The sequence below is a fragment of the Bufo bufo genome, chromosome 2 (genome assembly GCF_905171765.1).
Source record: "Bufo bufo chromosome 2, aBufBuf1.1, whole genome shotgun sequence".
NCBI classification, from domain to species: Eukaryota; Metazoa; Chordata; class Amphibia; order Anura; family Bufonidae; genus Bufo; species Bufo bufo.
In genome coordinates, this window is record NC_053390.1 from 211,421,884 (window position 1) to 211,440,438 (window position 18,555).

At 44.2% G+C, this 18,555-nt stretch overlaps 2 protein-coding genes across 5 annotated transcripts in view; one reads left to right on the forward strand and one right to left on the reverse strand.

Annotated features, from left to right (window-relative positions):
- Nucleotides 1-18,555, reverse strand: part of ACAD10 (acyl-CoA dehydrogenase family member 10) — a 139,115-nt gene that overhangs the window by 88,016 nt on the left and 32,544 nt on the right. Inside the window, exons 1-3 of one of the 4 annotated variants that reach the window (XM_040416101.1) lie at nt 10,458-10,596; nt 4,999-5,188; nt 2,763-2,911 (exon numbers count right to left, since the gene is read on the reverse strand). In XM_040416101.1, coding sequence (XP_040272035.1) covers nt 2,763-2,911; nt 4,999-5,182 — 333 coding nt within the window. In that variant the 5' untranslated portion in view covers nt 5,183-5,188; nt 10,458-10,596. Of the gene's footprint in view, nt 1-2,762; nt 2,912-4,998; nt 5,189-10,457; nt 10,598-10,620; nt 10,670-18,555 lie in introns of those variants that run through there. The other 3 variants (XM_040416102.1, XM_040416105.1, XM_040416104.1) reach the window with 3 other exon arrangements.
- Nucleotides 10,898-18,555, forward strand: part of LOC120988571 (BRCA1 associated protein) — a 73,861-nt gene continuing 66,203 nt past the window's right edge. Inside the window, exons 1-2 of the mRNA XM_040416106.1 lie at nt 10,898-11,114; nt 17,136-17,297. Coding sequence (XP_040272040.1) covers nt 11,036-11,114; nt 17,136-17,297 — 241 coding nt within the window. The 5' untranslated portion in view covers nt 10,898-11,035. The remainder of the gene's footprint in view (nt 11,115-17,135; nt 17,298-18,555) is intronic.

Here is an 18,555-nt window from a genome sequence, read left to right on the forward strand (position 1 = left end):
TTTTGCCAACATTTACACCCATTTCCAGGCATAAACAGTCTCAGCCCCGGTCCCTGCCACTCCTAGGTGGGGAACATGGCATAAAAATTCCCATGCAAATAAATATAGTTGGACTGGCATGTAAAAAAAAGTAGCAAAAAGGGGTCATGGAACCTTATTATGCAATTAGTAAATGACCCCCAGTGAGTAAAAGAAAAAAATATATAAATAGTTCGAAATTGATGGGATAACCCCTTTAGCGGCCAAAAGAATTGCCTATTCTCAAATTATTCAGCAGAGGTCCAAAAAAGAACCCAATCTCCTAAGCAAATTTATCCGCAAAATTGTTGCTATGGGGGTACCCAATTTTTTTGACAACTCCAAAGATGTCTTAGGCTACAGCTGAGTATAAGGTATTAGAGAAAGGCAATAACTGCACTCCATCTCAAATGTAGGCAGGTTTCCAGGATTTTTTTTTTATTCTGCTTCGCAAACCGCAGATCCGCCAAAAAACGGAAGCCGCCCGTGTGCCTTCCGTTATTTGCAGAAAGGAACAGGCGGCCCATTGTAGAAATGCCTATTCTTGTCCGCAAAACGGACAAGAATAGGACATGCTATATTGTTTTTGCGGGGCGACAGAACGGAGCAACGGATGCGGACAGCACACAGAGTGTTGTCTGCATCTTTTGCGGCCCCATTGAAGTGAATGGGTCCGCACCTGAGCCGCAAAAAATGCGGCTCGGATGCGGACCACAACAACGGTCGTGTACATGAGGCCTAAGTTTGGTTTCATGGAGGGATGGGGCCTTGGTCGGTTTGATTTTTACATCCATGCAGTTTTGTACTTTCTCAAATGGTTCACTTTGTCCTGGAAATGGCTGCCATCTAGTGGTGCTTAGAGAGAGTGGTGGTGACATAAGCCACTGCTTAGCTGCCATTTAGGCTAAAAAATGGCTAATAATGTTATGTTCTTCAGCTGGAATGTAGGAGCAATCCTGATAAACAATTTGCTACATTTGATAATATATCTGTGAACATTTGCCAGTGATACTGTGTTTTGGAGTACAGGTGTTTAAAAAGTCGCAAAACACTGGCGTAAATATTAGTAAATGACCCCAAATGTCCCAGCTTTACTAACTAATCCTATAAATGGTGTAAAACAGGTTGTCTAGACCTAGACACAATTTATCAGAGGGAATGACTTGGTGCAGGGATAGAGATTTCTGTCTAGCTGTATACCAACTATCGGTTGGATTCGTATTAGACAGACCTTTATGCCACAAATGTTGGCACCCAACAGGTCAACTTAGGTCACACCCCCTGCACTGTGATGACCATCCCTTTCCAAAAAGCCACACCCCTCTTCAAGCAAGTCAGGAAAAAGTGCAGAAACCCTAACTAAGCTAAACGGTGCCACTTTTAAGACAGATTTTAGGCACAGATATATTAGTAAATCTGGGCCAGTGTCTCTATTCATGGAGTACCAGATGACCCAGTCTCACTACTGGTGATTTTAACAACGTTATCCATCCATACGGGGACAGACTTACATCTGACAAGCGTACAGATAACAGTCCATTGTCTAGGCTTGGGGAGCCTATATTAGGTGTATTTCTGGCGCAGATTGCGACGCAAAAGTTATTTTGCAACTTTTCCCGCTCACACCAGGTCTAAAAAAGTGGTCGGGGAAGGGGACGGCCCGAGAGGCCTGTCTCATTCATCATTTTGTACGCCTGTTTTACGCATAGAAAATGGTCTAACTGTAAGCCAGCAAGGAAGCCGGCTTACATTTAGACTGGCGCTGGATGCGCCAAAGTTATGTAGAGGCCTGCGTCTCTTCATAACTTTGGCAGATTCACCGCCAGATGGAGGGTTTATTAGGACCGGCATCTAAAATGCCGGTCTTAATAAATGACCCCCTTAGTTTTAGTAACTACAGTGGTCCCTTGAGATACGGTGGCCTCAGGATACAATATGGTCACTATGGTCTTTCCTGGGCCATCTAAGTTGAAACTAGACTCAGATCCAACCAATCAACATGGCCATGTCTTTGGTAAAACACCGGTATTGGTTGTCTAGTAGCTCCTCTTTACAGTACGTTGCGCCACTACATGTCCTGTATTGTTCTCTATCCTATGGATGTCGGGTGAGGGTGGCTCCCTTTTATTTTTCCGGCTCACCATGTGCTATACAGGACCCTCCTGAAGAAGCTCCTGTACTCACCACAGAAAGTGATTTACAGCTTCCAGTAGCTATTCCTGACTGCTATATGTAAGGACTTGATTTATCTGTCCTAGTTATCTTCAAAAAAAAACATTTTATACAACAGAAATAATATGATGAAGCAGCAAAAGAGTGGTCATTTACTTACCTGGATCTCTAGAACATAGACTGGCCCATCATACTGTATTATATCAGCAGGTATGGTAGTGTTTGATACTGGCCAGATTCTACTTTTCATGACTTTTAGGCTCAGACAGGGTGCCGAATCTCCTTAAAGAGACCAGTCTAGTATGGAGACTTGCTAGAAGCACTCCGTGGTATGGACACTTTTTGGCAATGCACCATGGGAAAAGAATATGAAAAGAGGCATCTCCCCAAGGAAGAGAACCATCTTGCCAGCACCACCTCTTGGAAGTGGCTCCCTATGAGTCAAAATCCAACTTTCCAACAAGCCAAGGATTTGATAAGAGAATATGGCCAAGCCAAATATCCATTCATAGACAGTTGTTTCAGGGTGCTTGCCCCTTTGTGAAGTGTATTAGACTAAACATAAAACTCACAATGTTTGAGCATTGGTTTCCAAATTCTTGCACAAAGCCTTGTGCAGACAACTCTCCTCTCATGTACTTCATCCACGGTCCTCCGTCTCCACCTAATACGATGGCTTCTTTTATAGTACCATTCGGCACATTGTTACGGAGCTCCCAGTCTGAACAACAACAACAAAAAATTGTCTCAGGTATTAAATGGGTTGTCCCTTTACAACTTATCCTCTATCCACAGGCTAGGGTATAAACGTATAAACATCTGATTAACTGGGATAGCCTATCTCCAGCAGTCCCACTGATGTAAATGGAGCCCCAGCATGCATGTATATCTGTCACTCCATTCAAATGGGCCCATGGGCCCTCATTCTAGTAATTGGCAGGGGCCCCAGTGGTTTGATCCCCACAATCAGACACATCTCTTTGCTGTGGATAAAGGATACATTTTTGTAATGGGACAACCCCTTTAAAACTATATAACCAAACTATAAAACCGTTATATAACCAAACATTGTAACCATCTGAAACATGTAAAAATCAGAAATGACTTTGTGGGTTCAAAACACATAGGGGAGAAATTATCAAAGGCTTTTAAGCTATTTTATGTCATACCAAAGCTGCAAATTATGTTCAATTCCATATTTGCGCTACAATTTGCGACTTTTCATACATTTTTCAAAACCTGTTGAGGAAGTGGGTGGGGTTTAGATGGAGGGGGAAGAGCCTCAAAAGAACCGACACATTCACCATTACCTGCGCCACAATTTGGTGCAAATGATAGTGAAAAAAATGTCAATTTCTGGTATAAGGACAGGCAGAAGATGAACCAAATTTATTAAAGGGGTTGTCCCACGAAAAATATTCTACAATTTTCAAACCAGCTCCTGGATCTGAATCCTTTTTTAATTGCATGTAATTAAAAATTTTGCATAGCCAGTGAGTTATTCAATATAATGTATCTGTATAGCGCCACCTGCTGTTTGTGCTGCTCACTGAGAAGGCCGGACATGCTCAGTTTCATCCTTCAACAGCCTCCTCTGAGCTGTGATAGGTAGAGCTGAGACACGCCCCCTGAGCTGCAGCAGAAAAGACACTCCCCTTGAGCCACAGCTTGATATAAATCTAGCAGAGCAAAGAATGGGGAGATCTCTGGATCCATGTGAGGTACAGGGCTGGTTCTAGCTTTATTAGAAAGGAGTTGTCATGTACTATATGATGTCTGATTTTCATTTTTTACATTATTCAAGGAATAACCCCTTTAAAGGGGTTGTCAGGATAGGCAATCGCTAGCTGATCGGCAGGTCTCCGACACCCTACCGATCAGTTGTTCTGTGTAGCTCCACTGCCAGAACTACAAAGCACCATCAACACTGTAGTGGACAGCGCTCGTCACTGCAGCGCTGCTCCCAATGACTTCTATGAGGAGTGCAGACTACTACAATGTTGACGGTGCCCTGTAGTTCTGCCGATGACTTCCAGCAATGGAGCTACACAGAACAACTGACCGCGGGGGTGTAGGGTGTCAGGATAGGGCATCACTTAAAAAATGTTGGACAACGCCTTTAAGAGGTGTGCACCTAAATTTGTCTCATTTTGCTTCAGCACACTTCAGTTTAAGAACGGTGTATGAGACTCTAGTCTTAGGATACTTTCACACAAGCGTTGTTAGAATCCGGCAGGCAGTTCCAATGCCAGAACTGCCTGCCGGCCCTGAAAATATGTATGCAAACGGATATCTTTTTTTTTTCCGGATCCGTTAGACTTATTCATTGAAATACCAGATCCATCTTTCCGGTATCATCTGGAATAAGAGGTCCTGTATTTATTTTTTTCAAAGCTAGAAAGAACTGCGCATGCGCAGAACGGAAAACTGGATCCCGCGATGCAGCGATTTCCGGAACACCTGGAACTGGATCCGGCATTAATACATTTCAATGGATCCGTAAAGTGCGGTAGTGTTCCGGAATTTTGGCCGAAAAAAATACAGCTGCAAACTGCGGTATTTTGTCCGGTCAAATACCGTACAAAGGACGGAACGGAAGACATCCTGATGCATACTGAATGGATTGCTTTCCAATCAGAATGCATTGGGACAAAACGGAAGCGTTTTTTTCCCCCAGTATTGAGATCCTTTACCGGATTTCAATACCGGAAAAGAATAACGCTAGTGTGAAAGTACCCGTAGTAAATTCCCCCACAATAGTGTGATACATAATAGCATTTATTCCATCTTCAGACCATGTGCTCCCACCTTCAGCCAGTCTGTAGGGTGATGGAAGAAGAACACCTCCCATGTCAAAGACAACTGCCTTGTATCCACACGTTGCAGCGTGGCCCCATCTTACTGAACTCCGCCGAAATAAGCGTAGTTTCCAAACCGAAGAAACTTTAGAAGGGTGGAAATATGAAGGTTGTAAACCTCTAGTAATAAGCATGGTTACCTAGAAAATAAGGAAACATACCTTATATTACAACTGTTAACCCATTATATCCTTCTCCTCTGCCATCCCTCCCATTTCATACTCCCATGGGTTCAGGGAAGCTAAGGTGGAGAGAGTTGTTTAATGGCTTTCTCACACTGGATGTTCTGGGACTCTGGTCTATAGGGAGAATGCAGGGCCCCTCGCTCTCCAATAAATCATCACAGAGCATAAGGCTAGGGCTACAACATATAGGGTACAACTACACTGCAACATATTTTATAATGCTACTCTATGGTGTCGCACTGCGACTGTCGCACAAAAATCCATCTTGGATGTTTTTTTTTGCGCCTGTCGTGTCGCAGTACAACACCATAGACTAGCATTATAAAATATGTCGTCGTTTAGCCCTAGTCGAATATTTTACTTGTAATACTGAGCTATGAAATTGGCTAACATAAAGGGGTTGTTCCGAAAACAGGACCGCATCTGTCCATGGGGCGTGCCTGGTATTGCTGAGGTGGATAGAGCTGAGCCGTAATACCACACACAACGTGTGGACAGGTGTGGTGCTGTTTTTGAAAGCAACATCTTTCTCCAGCTCTGGAAAAACCCTGTAAACCCCGATATGCAACCTAATAAACCGCAGGAAGTTAGTTTAAATCCTTAAAGGGAATCTGAAGCTGGACATATCCCCTTCTTCCCCCAGACAGCCCCTCTGAGGGGAGCATCAGAGCATGAAAGCTGTATGGCGCAGGGCAAGGGCTTTTTTGTTTACATTTTTGAACTGCTAGGCGGAGGCTTCTGCCTAGCAGTGTTCCCAGTGATGTCATCGGCACCAATGGGTGGGCTTTAGCGCTGTCCTAGCCGTTTTACAGGCAACCCCTTTAAGTACCGGGCCCATTTTTGGTTTTGAATTTTCAAACAAAACAAAACCAATTCTGCAAAGGACATCACGGTGTTCATTGTGCACTAAAAATTACATGACGTCCTTATTCTGCGGTTCAATACAAATATGGCCACACTAAAAACTTTTATATATTTTTTTGTTTTTTTCCATTACGGTATTCACCACACAGAAAATTTTTAAAAATATTTTAATAGTTGAATGGGATTTTGACATGCTCCCTACTAAGCTGTGCCTTGTGCACAGAGCAGCATGGAGTTTACCATGGCAGCCATGGAAGGCTTCAGCAGCGTCCTGGCTGCCATGGTAACCGATCGGAGCCCCACGATTTCACTAGTGTGTTGATTGCGGCATCTGAGGGGGTTAAATGACGGGGTTCGGCGTAAGTATCGCCATTCACCTTCATTGTGGCCGAGTGCCTGCTGTGATGTATGGGTACAATGGACAGAAAGGGACCTCATTGACTTCTATGGGAGAGATTTCTAAGCATGCTGTGTGACCTGTGCAGCGGTCATTGAACAAGGGAAGAATAGATAAGCTCTGGGCAGTTATCACACTGCAGTACAGTTTGTCACCAGTTGTCACACTGCAGTACAGTTTGTCACCAGTTGTCACACTGCAGTACAGTTTCTCACCAGTTGTCACACTGCAGTACAGTTTGTCACCAGTTGTCACACTGCAGTACATTTTGTCTCCAGTTGTCACACTGCAGTACAGTTTGTCTCCAGTTGTCACACTGCAGTACAATTTGTCACCAGTGGCGTACTGCCAATATAGGCAGCCCACGCAGCTGCTATGGGGCCCGTGGGAGGGGGGGGGGCCCGGAGTGCATGGAAGCAAGGGCCGGCTCCCAGCCTCATCCCCCTATGTATGATGTAATGTCTCTGGAGATTATATCAGTGCTGGAGCGTTATAAGAGGAGCGGCTGAAATCAGTCACATAGGATGTAATATCTCTGGAGGTTATATCAGCGCTGGAGCGTTATAAGAGGAGTGGCTGATATCAGTCACATATGATGTAATATCTCTGGAGGTTATATCAGCGCTGGAGCGTTATAAGAGGAGTGGCCGATATCAGTCACATAGGATGTAATATCTCTGGAGATTATATCAGTGCTGGAGCGTTATAAGAGGAGCAGCTGATATCAGTCACATAGGATGTAATATCTCTGGAGGTTATATCAGTGCTGGAGCGTTATAAGAGGAGCGGCTGATATCAGTCACATAGGATGTAATATCTCTGGAGGTTATATCAGTGCTGGAGCGTTATAAGAGGAGCGGCTGATATCAGTCACATAGGATGTAATATCTCTGAAGGTTATATCAGCGCTGGAGCGTTATAAGAGGAGCGGCTGATATCAGTCACATAGGATGTAATATCTCTGAAGGTTATATCAGCGCTGGAGCGTTATAAGGAGAGCAGCTGATATCAGTCACATATGATCTAATATAAACCTAAAAAGTCGTTCCACAAACAACAATTGAATGCCCAGTATATTAAAAGTATATTTTATTTCATAATAGTAAATAATGCATAATAATAAAAATATAACGAATAGCAAAAAAGTGATGGATATTAGAGAGTCAGCGGAAAAAACTCCGGATGCCGCAGTCCCCCGGGCCTGTGTCTCTATGACCCACCACAAGATGGAACACATGTAGGGCCTGTATTGGATACACAATGTGGTGACGGGACAGAACAATAGGGAATATAAATATACACCCGATGCGGTAGTCTAGTCTGTAATCATCACCTAGATGTGTAGCTGCAGGATGAGACGTATGGATCCTAATCTGTCACAGATGTAGACATGGACAAAAAATATATATGTAAATCATAAATTGCCCATATAGGGTACTGCAGGTAAATGAGACCCCATAAAGAAGATCAACTAAAGAGCTGTAAACAGACGGACTCGACCTGAAGTATGAGATGAAAAATCACGGATCACAACATACCCTGAGACATGGTGGAGGGCAGAGACAGCAGGCACAGGACAGGCAAAGGACCCCGACGCGCGTTTCGCCTCAGCTTCGTCAGGAGGTAATGTGAGTGTGGCCATGAGCTCCTATTTATACCCCCCATGTAGCCTCAGGCGTGATATAATAAAATGCAGCAGCTGATACCTACTATTGAGCGCTATTGCCCGATGATGCACGCCGAGTCAAACATGGCGGCGCCGCATTCATCAGGAGGAGGGGTGGAACGCAAGCCATGCGTTCCAGCCCGCCTCCCAAGGAAACGTAGCGGCGTCCCCACGTGACCCCGCGCACAGCGCATCAAGGCACAGCGTTGTATCAGCCATACAGAAAAAAATAAGATCAAAAAGAAGGACTAAGGCTACATAGGGGGTATCACATTGACGACTCAAATGCATCTGAGTACATATATATATATATATATTACATTACTCTCATTATCCGGAGAGAGACATGATCACATAAAACAATATATTGGAAAAGCCATAAATGCAAATACAAAAGTGGATATCATAAATAGGCAGTACCTCAACCAGTGCACAGCTAGATATATAAATACAGTACACATCGGAGATATGCCTAATAGTATACATCATTGTCATTCATATCAAAACATACATCAATCATAATCATCCATATTTTGATATGGATGATTATGATTGATGTATGTTTTGATATGAATGACAATGATGTATACTATTAGGCATATCTCCGATGTGTACTGTATTTATATATCTAGCTGTGCACTGGTTGAGGTACTGCCTATTTATGATATCCACTTTTGTATTTGCATTTATGGCTTTTCCAATATATTGTTTTATGTGATCATGTCTCTCTCCGGATAATGAGAGTAATGTAATATATATATATATATGTACTCAGATGCATTTGAGTCGTCAATGTGATACCCCCTATGTAGCCTTAGTCCTTCTTTTTGATCTTATTTTTTTCTGTATGGCTGATACAACGCTGTGCCTTGATGCGCTGTGCGCGGGGTCACGTGGGGACGCCGCTACGTTTCCTTGGGAGGCGGGCTGGAACGCATGGCTTGCGTTCCACCCCTCCTCCTGATGAATGCGGCGCCGCCATGTTTGACTCGGCGTGCATCATCGGGCAATAGCGCTCAATAGTAGGTATCAGCTGCTGCATTTTATTATATCACGCCTGAGGCTACATGGGGGGTATAAATAGGAGCTCATGGCCACACTCACATTACCTCCTGACGAAGCTGAGGCGAAACGCGCGTCGGGGTCCTTTGCCTGTCCTGTGCCTGCTGTCTCTGCCCTCCACCATGTCTCAGGGTATGTTGTGATCCGTGATTTTTCATCTCATACTTCAGGTCGAGTCCGTCTGTTTACAGCTCTTTAGTTGATCTTCTTTATGGGGTCTCATTTACCTGCAGTACCCTATATGGGCAATTTATGATTTACATATATATTTTTTGTCCATGTCTACATCTGTGACAGATTAGGATCCATACGTCTCATCCTGCAGCTACACATCTAGGTGATGATTACAGACTAGACTACCGCATCGGGTGTATATTTATATTCCCTATTGTTCTGTCCAGTCACCACATTGTGTATCCAATACAGGCCCTACATGTGTTCCATCTTGTGGTGGGTCATAGAGACACAGGCCCGGGGGACTGCGGCATCCGGAGTTTTTTCCGCTGACTCTCTAATATCCATCACTTTTTTGCTATTCGTTATATTTTTATTATTATGCATTATTTACTATTATGAAATAAAATATACTTTTAATATACTGGGCATTCAATTGTTGTTTGTGGAACGACTTTTTAGGTTTATATAGTTGGTTTTCTTGTTTGCCCTCGACTACTGTATGAACATATAGATGAGGCCTTTTTCTTGTTTGGTTCCACATATGATCTAATGTCTGGACAGTGCACCACCGCCATCATTTAACCAATGCTGATCGCGGCACCTTTGAGTGAAGGCGGAGGAATGCGGTTCCCTCTAAAATAAAAATGTATTTATCCGTAGCAGTTTCAAAAGGTTATTTATAGATTGTGTTTCTTTACTTATTAGCAAATGGGTGTGACAGGGGAGGAGCCAGGGGTGGGTAATGGGCGGATAGGGGGCCCAATTCTGAATCTTGCTATGGGGCCCAATGATTTTTGTGTACGCCCCTGTTTGTCACCACCAGTGGAAAATGGAACTTACAAAGTAATTTCCCAAGGTTTATAGGAAACCAGTACACCTGTCAGTAGGAGGGAGGAAGCCCACAGAAACATATAATAAACTAAATGCATTTGTTGGGCACGCACTCAGGACCCCAATGCTGCATGTTGTGCTTATCAGACACGTCAGAAGGAGGAATGGCGGAGATATATTCTATACTTTCCTCCTGCTGCTAATCACCAAGTCAAACTCCAACTTACCCTACAGCGGACACCCAGCAACTACAGAGAACGAGGCGGCAGCGGCTGCTGTGATTGGCTGGAAGAGCCACCGCTCAAAACACAAGAACAGAAAAACAGCGGCAGCCATATTTCTGTAGCCCCGTGGTCTCCAAACATGTCACACACCCAAATAAGTACTCACATTCTATACAGCACTGACTTATACCCTGCTAGTGATGATGTTACACAAGACGGACACCCACAGCATACTCAAACACACTGTAAAGGATAAAAGCATACGTCATCATAACGCTAAAGCCTATACATTGTTACAGCCTGTCATTTTATCACGTGACCCAGCAAGCGTCATTTTTTTTTTTGTCCCCCACATCAAACATGGCCGCGGATAAGATTGAGCCAGTAGTTGCCATCGACCAATGAGATGCCAGAGACAGGAGCACGGGACTAGAGTCCCGGAAGTGCAGTTTTATTGACAACGTCGGGGAGTTACATCGAGCTGGTGTAGTGCGGCCGGTGCTTCTTCCCCTCTTCCCGGTCTGTCGCGCTTGCAGTACTGCCCCCTGCCGTTAGTGTGTGTCACCTGCCTGTCCAGACCTATGAGTGTTTCACTGGTTGTCGTTCGGCTGGAGCTTGCGGACCACTCTCCTGCACCAGTGGGCTTCCAATACCGTGCTGGTGAGTAGAGAGCCCCCCTGAGCACCACTGGGACATGGCTATTTATATGTATGAGGTATTGCCATGTCCCTGTATGACCATATGGAGGAATTCTTACAAATGGCAAGAATAATGACCTCTTCTGCAGATCTAGTGATTGGTAGCGCAGTGCGTCCATCAACGACCCCCCCTTAAGATTAACCTTGCCAAATTTTTGTAATTGTCCGGATAAACGTGTCTGTCCTCTGGCTGTCTGCGTCCGTTTTAGCCCTTATTCACAAATCAGTAATTCGCGTCCATGATCTCCGTGGACCTAATGAATTCTATATGTCCATAGGGAATGCACAGGCGCGTGCACGACTTTTCTCCACTTTTCAGAGTGCGCCCATTCTATTGTATGGGTGTGTTCTACCCTTATTGCAAAGTTTGGAAACAAAAAAAAAAAATGTTGCCTTTTTTGGTGGACGCAAAATTGGATCAACCATGGTGAAAAAACGCGGAACTTTGCGGATGCAGAGCGGTCTGAGATTTTGCAGACCTGTGCATAAGCCCTTGCATGGACAGAGAGCAGACTGCCAGAAAGGGTGCTTGGATTCTGCTGATGGCGCTTGTGAAGCAATGATAGAACATAAAATGTTCCTTAAAGGGGTTCTATAAGTTTTTCTTATCGATGATCTACCCTTTGGATATGTCATCCGTATCTGATCACTGGGGGTCCCCCACCGATCAGCTGTTTGGTGCTCGCAGTAGGGCCATGGCCTTCTCTCAGCTTACCGCAGGCCAGTGACGTCACGGCTATGATATGTGGCCTGGGCCCAGCTCAGCCCCATTGAAGTGAATGGGGTGAGCTGTGGCCAGGCCAGTGAGAATAGTCATGATGTCACTGGCCTTCGGGAAGCAGCGAGAAAGCCATGGCCCTACTGCGAGCAACAAACAGCTGATCGGTGGGTGACCCCCAGTGATCAGATACTGATGACATATCCAAAGGGTAGATCATCGATAAGAAAAACTTATAGAACCCCTTTAAGGAACATTTTATGTTCTATCATTGATAGCCTATTCTCAGGAAAATTCATCAGTACCTAATAGGTGCCTTTTAAAAATTTTGACAGCAAACAAAAGAAAAACGTATGGCAGCATAACATTACACATACAAACAATAAAACTGGGGAGTAAGGATTGCTCTGAATTAAAGTAGTATTGTACCTACTATACATGAAAAAATAGAAGCTCTTTGCGCACATTTTTGATCAAACGTGTGTCATGGGCCCCATCTACCAGGCGTCAAGGTGGCTTCTGCAGATGGGTACCTAAGACCAACAGACCTGCCTCTCCTGGGTCTAACCTAAGCCTACAATGTTCAGGGCGGTGTAGGAATCAGCTTCATTTCCAGGGATGCCCAACCTGCGGCCCTCCAGCTGTTGCAAAACTACAACTCCCAGCATGCCCGGACAGTCTACAGCTATCAGCCTACAGCAGGGCATGGTGGGAGTTGTAGTTTTACAACAGCTGGAGGGCCACAGGTTGAGCATCCCTAATTTATACTCTGCTCAGAAGCATCAGGCAGATGGGGAAGTGCTCAATCTAAAAGAGGCAGCTACCCTCAATATATACTACAAGAAAATGTAGACTAGCACATCCATATAGCTAACATGCAGACCCGTCCTGTTGTCCGCCCACAATTTTTAGATCTGGTGTGAGCGGGGCACAGTCACAGATAGCGGTGCAACTAAACGTTGCGCCTTCCATCTGTGCCTGAAAAACGCCTAAAATGTCCGTTCCGCAAAAAAATAGAACATGTCCTATTCTTGTCCGTTTAGTGGACAAGCACAGGCATTGTTACAATGGATCCACCAAAAAAACGGATGCAACATGGACGTCACTCAGATGTCATCTGTTTTTTTTTTTTTTGTGGACTGCAAAATATGTGGTCGTGTGCATGAGCCCTTAGTGATCGGAGAAAAGGGACTTTTGTCAGTTCCGTTTTTTTTTTGCGGCCAGTATGCGGAAACATTCACTTCAGTGGGGCCACAAATAAAATGAAATTGCCTCCGTGTGCGTTCCTTGTCCGCATGTCTGTTTCGCAAACAAAATAGAAGATGTCCTATTATTGTCCACAATTTGGACAAGTATAGGATTGTTCTATTATGGGCCTGCAGATCCGTAATTTGCGGACCGTGAAACAACAAGGGTTGTGTGCATGAGCCCTAACCCATGTGAAAATGAGCAGGTAAGTGCACCGAGGGCAGGCCAAGTCAGTCTGCATACTACTGCTCCTTCTATGCCAGCTCCTCTTTCTCCTTAATGATTGACAGGGCCAGGCAAGATGACTATGAAGATACCTGGCCCTGTCAATCAAGAGAAAGAGGGAGCGGCTAGCAGAGGAGCCAGGGTGCACAGAGTGACTTGGGCCAGAAGCAACGGGTCACTGAGTGAAAAGTATCCTTATATTCAGCGAAGTCAGTCCTACAGGGCATAGTGGGCGCTTTATCAGTGATTCCCTTTAAACTAGGACTGCGTGATTTAGCAAAACAAAACAAAGAAAATGGTGCCTCTCTGCCCATAATGTGCGCCTGACAGCACTGGGCACCACACACCACAGTCCATTCTAAGAGCAGTGCCAGGACCTCCCATACCTCAGCAGCTGGCAGATGCCACTCTGTGGGCCTTTCCCACCTGTTTGGGCACTGAAGGAGGCTAGGAGCACATGAGAGCAGCACAAGCCTTCCTATTGCCTCTCCTCGGCCTTGGTCTTCTGCCACTTGCCTATGTTAACTATGTAGGGGTAGCTGTATCTCAACTCTAAGCACCAACTGCATACGGTGCCCACAAGCAGCTTGGACCTCGTTGCTCCTAGAGGCTCATTTGCATATATTAGAACTTCATTTTCCTCAGCCATGCGGGCACATATGAACATGGGACCAACACAGATGTCTTCAGCTGCCAGGCGCACATGTAACAGATCAGACAGTGTCATAGGTACAGATCTACTGACAGATGTGCTTTAGTCTTTCACCAGGTTTACCGGGGAGTATAATCATCCAGATATTGCACACCATCATTCACACCTGTTTCAAAGACATTTTCAGGAGCGGTAATATTGATGGACTATCCGTAGAATAAACCGTCAACATCTGATGGGTGGGGTTTCCAGCACCCCGTGCCCTAGTGAAGCCAGCCACATATGTTTCAGATGGGTTTTCCAGGTTAACATATTTGTAGGAGCATCAGGATGGCATAAATTGTGCTTTTTCATTAATAACGCATTGTGTTTAAAGACGATAATGTTATAAGGAAAATAAAATGGATGGAAATCTTTATATCTATTACCAGGTAATAATGGCACAACCTGTCCTCCTCTGATAACATATGGGGCATTTTGAAGCCACGACTTTTGCCTTGCAGGCCTGCTAGTACTGTAGAAGTACAGGGTGGGCCATTCATATGGATACACCTTAATAAAATGGGAATGGTTGGTGATATTAACTTCCTGTTTTTGGCACATTAGTATATGTGAGGGGGGAAACTTTTCAAGATGGGTGGTGACCATGGCAGCCATTTTGAAGTCGGCCATTTTGAATCCAACTTTAGTTTTTTTCAATAGGAAGAGGGTCATGTGACACATCAAACTTATTGGGAATTTCACAAGAAAAACAATGGTGTGCTTGGTTTTAACGTAACTTTATTCTTTCATGAGTTATTTACAAGTTTCTGACCACTTATAAAATGTGTTCAATGTGCTGCCCATTGTGTTGGATTGTCAATGCAACCCTCTTCTCCCACTCTTCACACACTGATAGCAACACCGCAGGAGAAATGCTAGCACAGGCTTCCAGTATCCGTAGTTTCAGGTGCTGCACATCTCGTATCTTCACAGCATAGACAATTGCCTTCAGATGACACCAAAGATAAAAGTCTAAGGGGGTCAGATCGGGAGACCTTGGGGGGCCATTCAACTGGCCCACGACGACCAATCCACTTTCCAGGAAACTGTTCATCTAGGAATGCTCGAACCTGACACCCATAATGTGGTGGTGCACCATCTTGCTGGAAAAACTCAGGGAACGTGCCAGCTTCAGTGCATAAAGAGGGAAACACATCATCATGTAGCAATTTCACATATCCAGTGGCCTTGAGGTTTCCATTGATGAAGAATGGCCCCACTATCTTTGTACCCATATACCACACCATACCATCAATTTTTTTGTTCCAGCAGTCTTGGAGGGATCTATCCAATGTGGGTTAGTGTCAGACCAATAGCGGTGGTTTTGTTTGTTAACTTCACCATTCACATAAACGTTTGCCTCATCACTGAACAAAATCTTCTGCGTAAACTGAGGGTCTTGTTCCAATTTTTGTTTTGCCCATTCTGCAAATTCAGTGCGCCGATCTGGGTCATCCTCGTTGAGATGCTGCAGTAGCTGGAGTTTGTAAGGGTGCCATTTGTGAATAGCTAATATCCGCCAAAGGGATGTTCGACTAATGCCACTCTCCAGTGACATGCGGCGAGTGCTACGCTGTGGGCTCTTGCTGAATGAAGCTAGGACAGCCACTGATGTTTCTTCATTAGAGACAGATTTCATGCGTCCACATTTTGGCAAATCCAACACTGAACCAGTTTGACGAAACTTAGCAAGCAGTTTGCTAACTGTAGCATGGGAGATGGGTGGTCTCGTAGGGTGTCTTGCATTGAAATCTGCTGCAATGACCCGGTTACTGCGTTCACCAGACATCAACACAATTTCTATCCGCTCCTTACGTGTTAACCTCGGCGACATGTCAATGGCTGTAAACAAAGAGAAACTTGTAAATAACTCATGAAAGAATAAAGTTACGTTAAAACCAAGCACACCATTGTTTTTCTTGTGAAATTCCCAATAAGTTTGATGTGTCACATGACCCTCTTCCTATTGAAAAAAACAAAAGTTGGATTCAAAATGGCCGCCATGGTCACCACCCATCTTGAAAAGTTTCCCCCCTCACATATACTAATGTGCCACAAACAGGAAGTTAATATCACCAACCATTCCCATTTTATTAAGGTGTATCCATATAAATGGCCCACCCTGTAGACTGTTTTACAACCTACAGTCCACTGACAAGCTATAGGACACATTACTTCAGTAAGTGGCCTTTATCATGTAGAGAAAGTTAATACAAGGCACTTACTAATGTATTGTTATTATCCATATTGCTTCCTTAGCTGGCTAGACTTCTGTGGGAGTTGTGAGAACAGCCGAGAATGTTTGCATGCTGGGAGTTGTAGTTCCACAGCAGCTGGAGTGCCGAAGGTTGCTGATCCCTGTCCTAGGCCATAAACGGCTATCAGACATCTTTGTCCCCTCTCCGTTCAGAACACAGCCACGCTTTATAGAGTGCTGAAATCTCCCAGCATTCCTTACTGCCGGTTGCTCTTGTGATTTGCATTGTGAGACAGTCTGGTATTGCAGAATTCTTTTACTTGGAACCGAATCCGAAGTCGGGAAATGGTTTTTTACGTACAAATAAATTTATGAAGTTATTAGGTGAAGTCTCGTGAGACTTTGCAAAGCAATAACTTTGGCTCATCAGAGCCAATACATTCTAATATTGTACGCAGCTCCTGCTCCATACAGTATTAGAATGAAGTTTTATGCGAATCGACTTCGGATGTTTTCTCCGAAGCTGATTCGCTCATCCCTAATCATCACAGACATGGAAGTGTGAAAGAAAAGTGGCAGAGTGTCCATTGTGGCCTATCAGATTACTTTGTTCATTTTCACCAGGCCCTCTAAAATAAAATCAGAGTTGGAATCTTAAAAACAATTGCCTAGGCTGTGTAGGACATTTTAGGACGGATAGCTTCCCCATTTTACAGGGGAACACTACTCTTTTTCACTGGAGGTGTGATTTATGACTATAGAAAGAAAATCCAGTTCCTTTGAGCTGCAGAACGTCTTGACGGTTTAGCTAATTTCCAGGATAGGATGTCTATTTCTCTGCTTTATGGTCTTCTGTCCTTCCTGTAAACCTCAACACGTGAATATTTATGTTCCTGCCTAGCCACCGAGATGTCTGATGAGGAAATCAGAGAGAAGACGTTACACACTGCAGCAGCCTCCTTGGAGGGCAAGACGCCAGTGGAAAAGACGGCGATTCTGCATCAGCACATTGGGAGAAGAGAAATGACAGACGTAATAATTGAAACCATAAGTCCAAATCCAGGTGAACATAGTCACGCAGGCTGCGCTCGCATAATGTGGTGTTTTCATCATAGTTCTGTCTTGGATGTAAAGTTCCTAAATGTATGTGTTTTTATGGCGTCAATAATATTGGTCAAGATCTTTTAAAAATCCAAAGAAAAATGTCAAAAGAAGTGGCCTGATATCTCCTAAGGCTGGGCGGATATTCACTTCTATAGGTTGTCCAATGGGTTTATTCATTGTAAGGCTACATGCACACGACCGTATGTCATCTGTTTGCCATCCATTTTTTTTGTGGATCCATTGTAACAATGCCTAAAACGGACAAGAATAGGACATGCTATTTTTTTTTTCGCTGGCCTACGGAACGGACATACGGATGCGGACAGCACACAATGTGCTGTCCTCATATTTTGCGGACCCGTTGAAATAAGGGTCTGCATCCTATCCGCAAACAAAAACCTGAACGGACACGGAAACAAACAACGTTCGTGTGCATGTAGCCTAAGTCTGGAAAAAGGCAGGTTGTTCTCTTGCAAGAATGCACTGGAGACAGCAGGTTATGTCTGAACTCCTCCATTACCCAACACTGAATAAGTGGTGTCTGCCATTCACTTACTCTGGCCAATCCAAGTCTGCATGCTTGTGGAGGGCGAACAAAACAGATCCTGCCCATCAGTTCTGCACATTTGGCATCCTGCATACAGGATTTTTCCCGTCTAACAGATCTCAAACGGAAATGGCTCAAATGGATGCCAAATGTGCATAATTGGTGCTCGGGGTCCATTTTTATTTTTATTTTATTTTTCTGTTCTTCTGGCGGATCGGAAGAACAGAAAAATAACGGTGATGTGAACTCAGCCTTATGTGGCCTTCTCCTTAATATCTTTTAAATATATTGATAAGGGTAAATTATTTGATCACTTAGTCTCACCACTGTTTGCTCTGCAACATCCATTCATTCATCCATTTTGCACATTCCCATTCTAAGGCTCTGTTCACATCTAAGCACACACTGCTCATTGGAGTTAATATAAAAAAATCATATGCAAACTCAGTGTCCCTTTTAATTAAACATTTCCCTACAGCTCTTTAGCAGACTCCTTGGCAAAAAAAGATTCTGTGCAGTGTTAACCTACAATCTTTTATAGTCTCGTACTTTCTTCCATTTGTCCTCTACTTTGCGCTGGCAATAAGTTAGAGAGAAATACATTATGGAGAGATAGATCAAAGGAAATATGACTGCAGAATAAGGCTACATTCACACGGATACCGGCCCA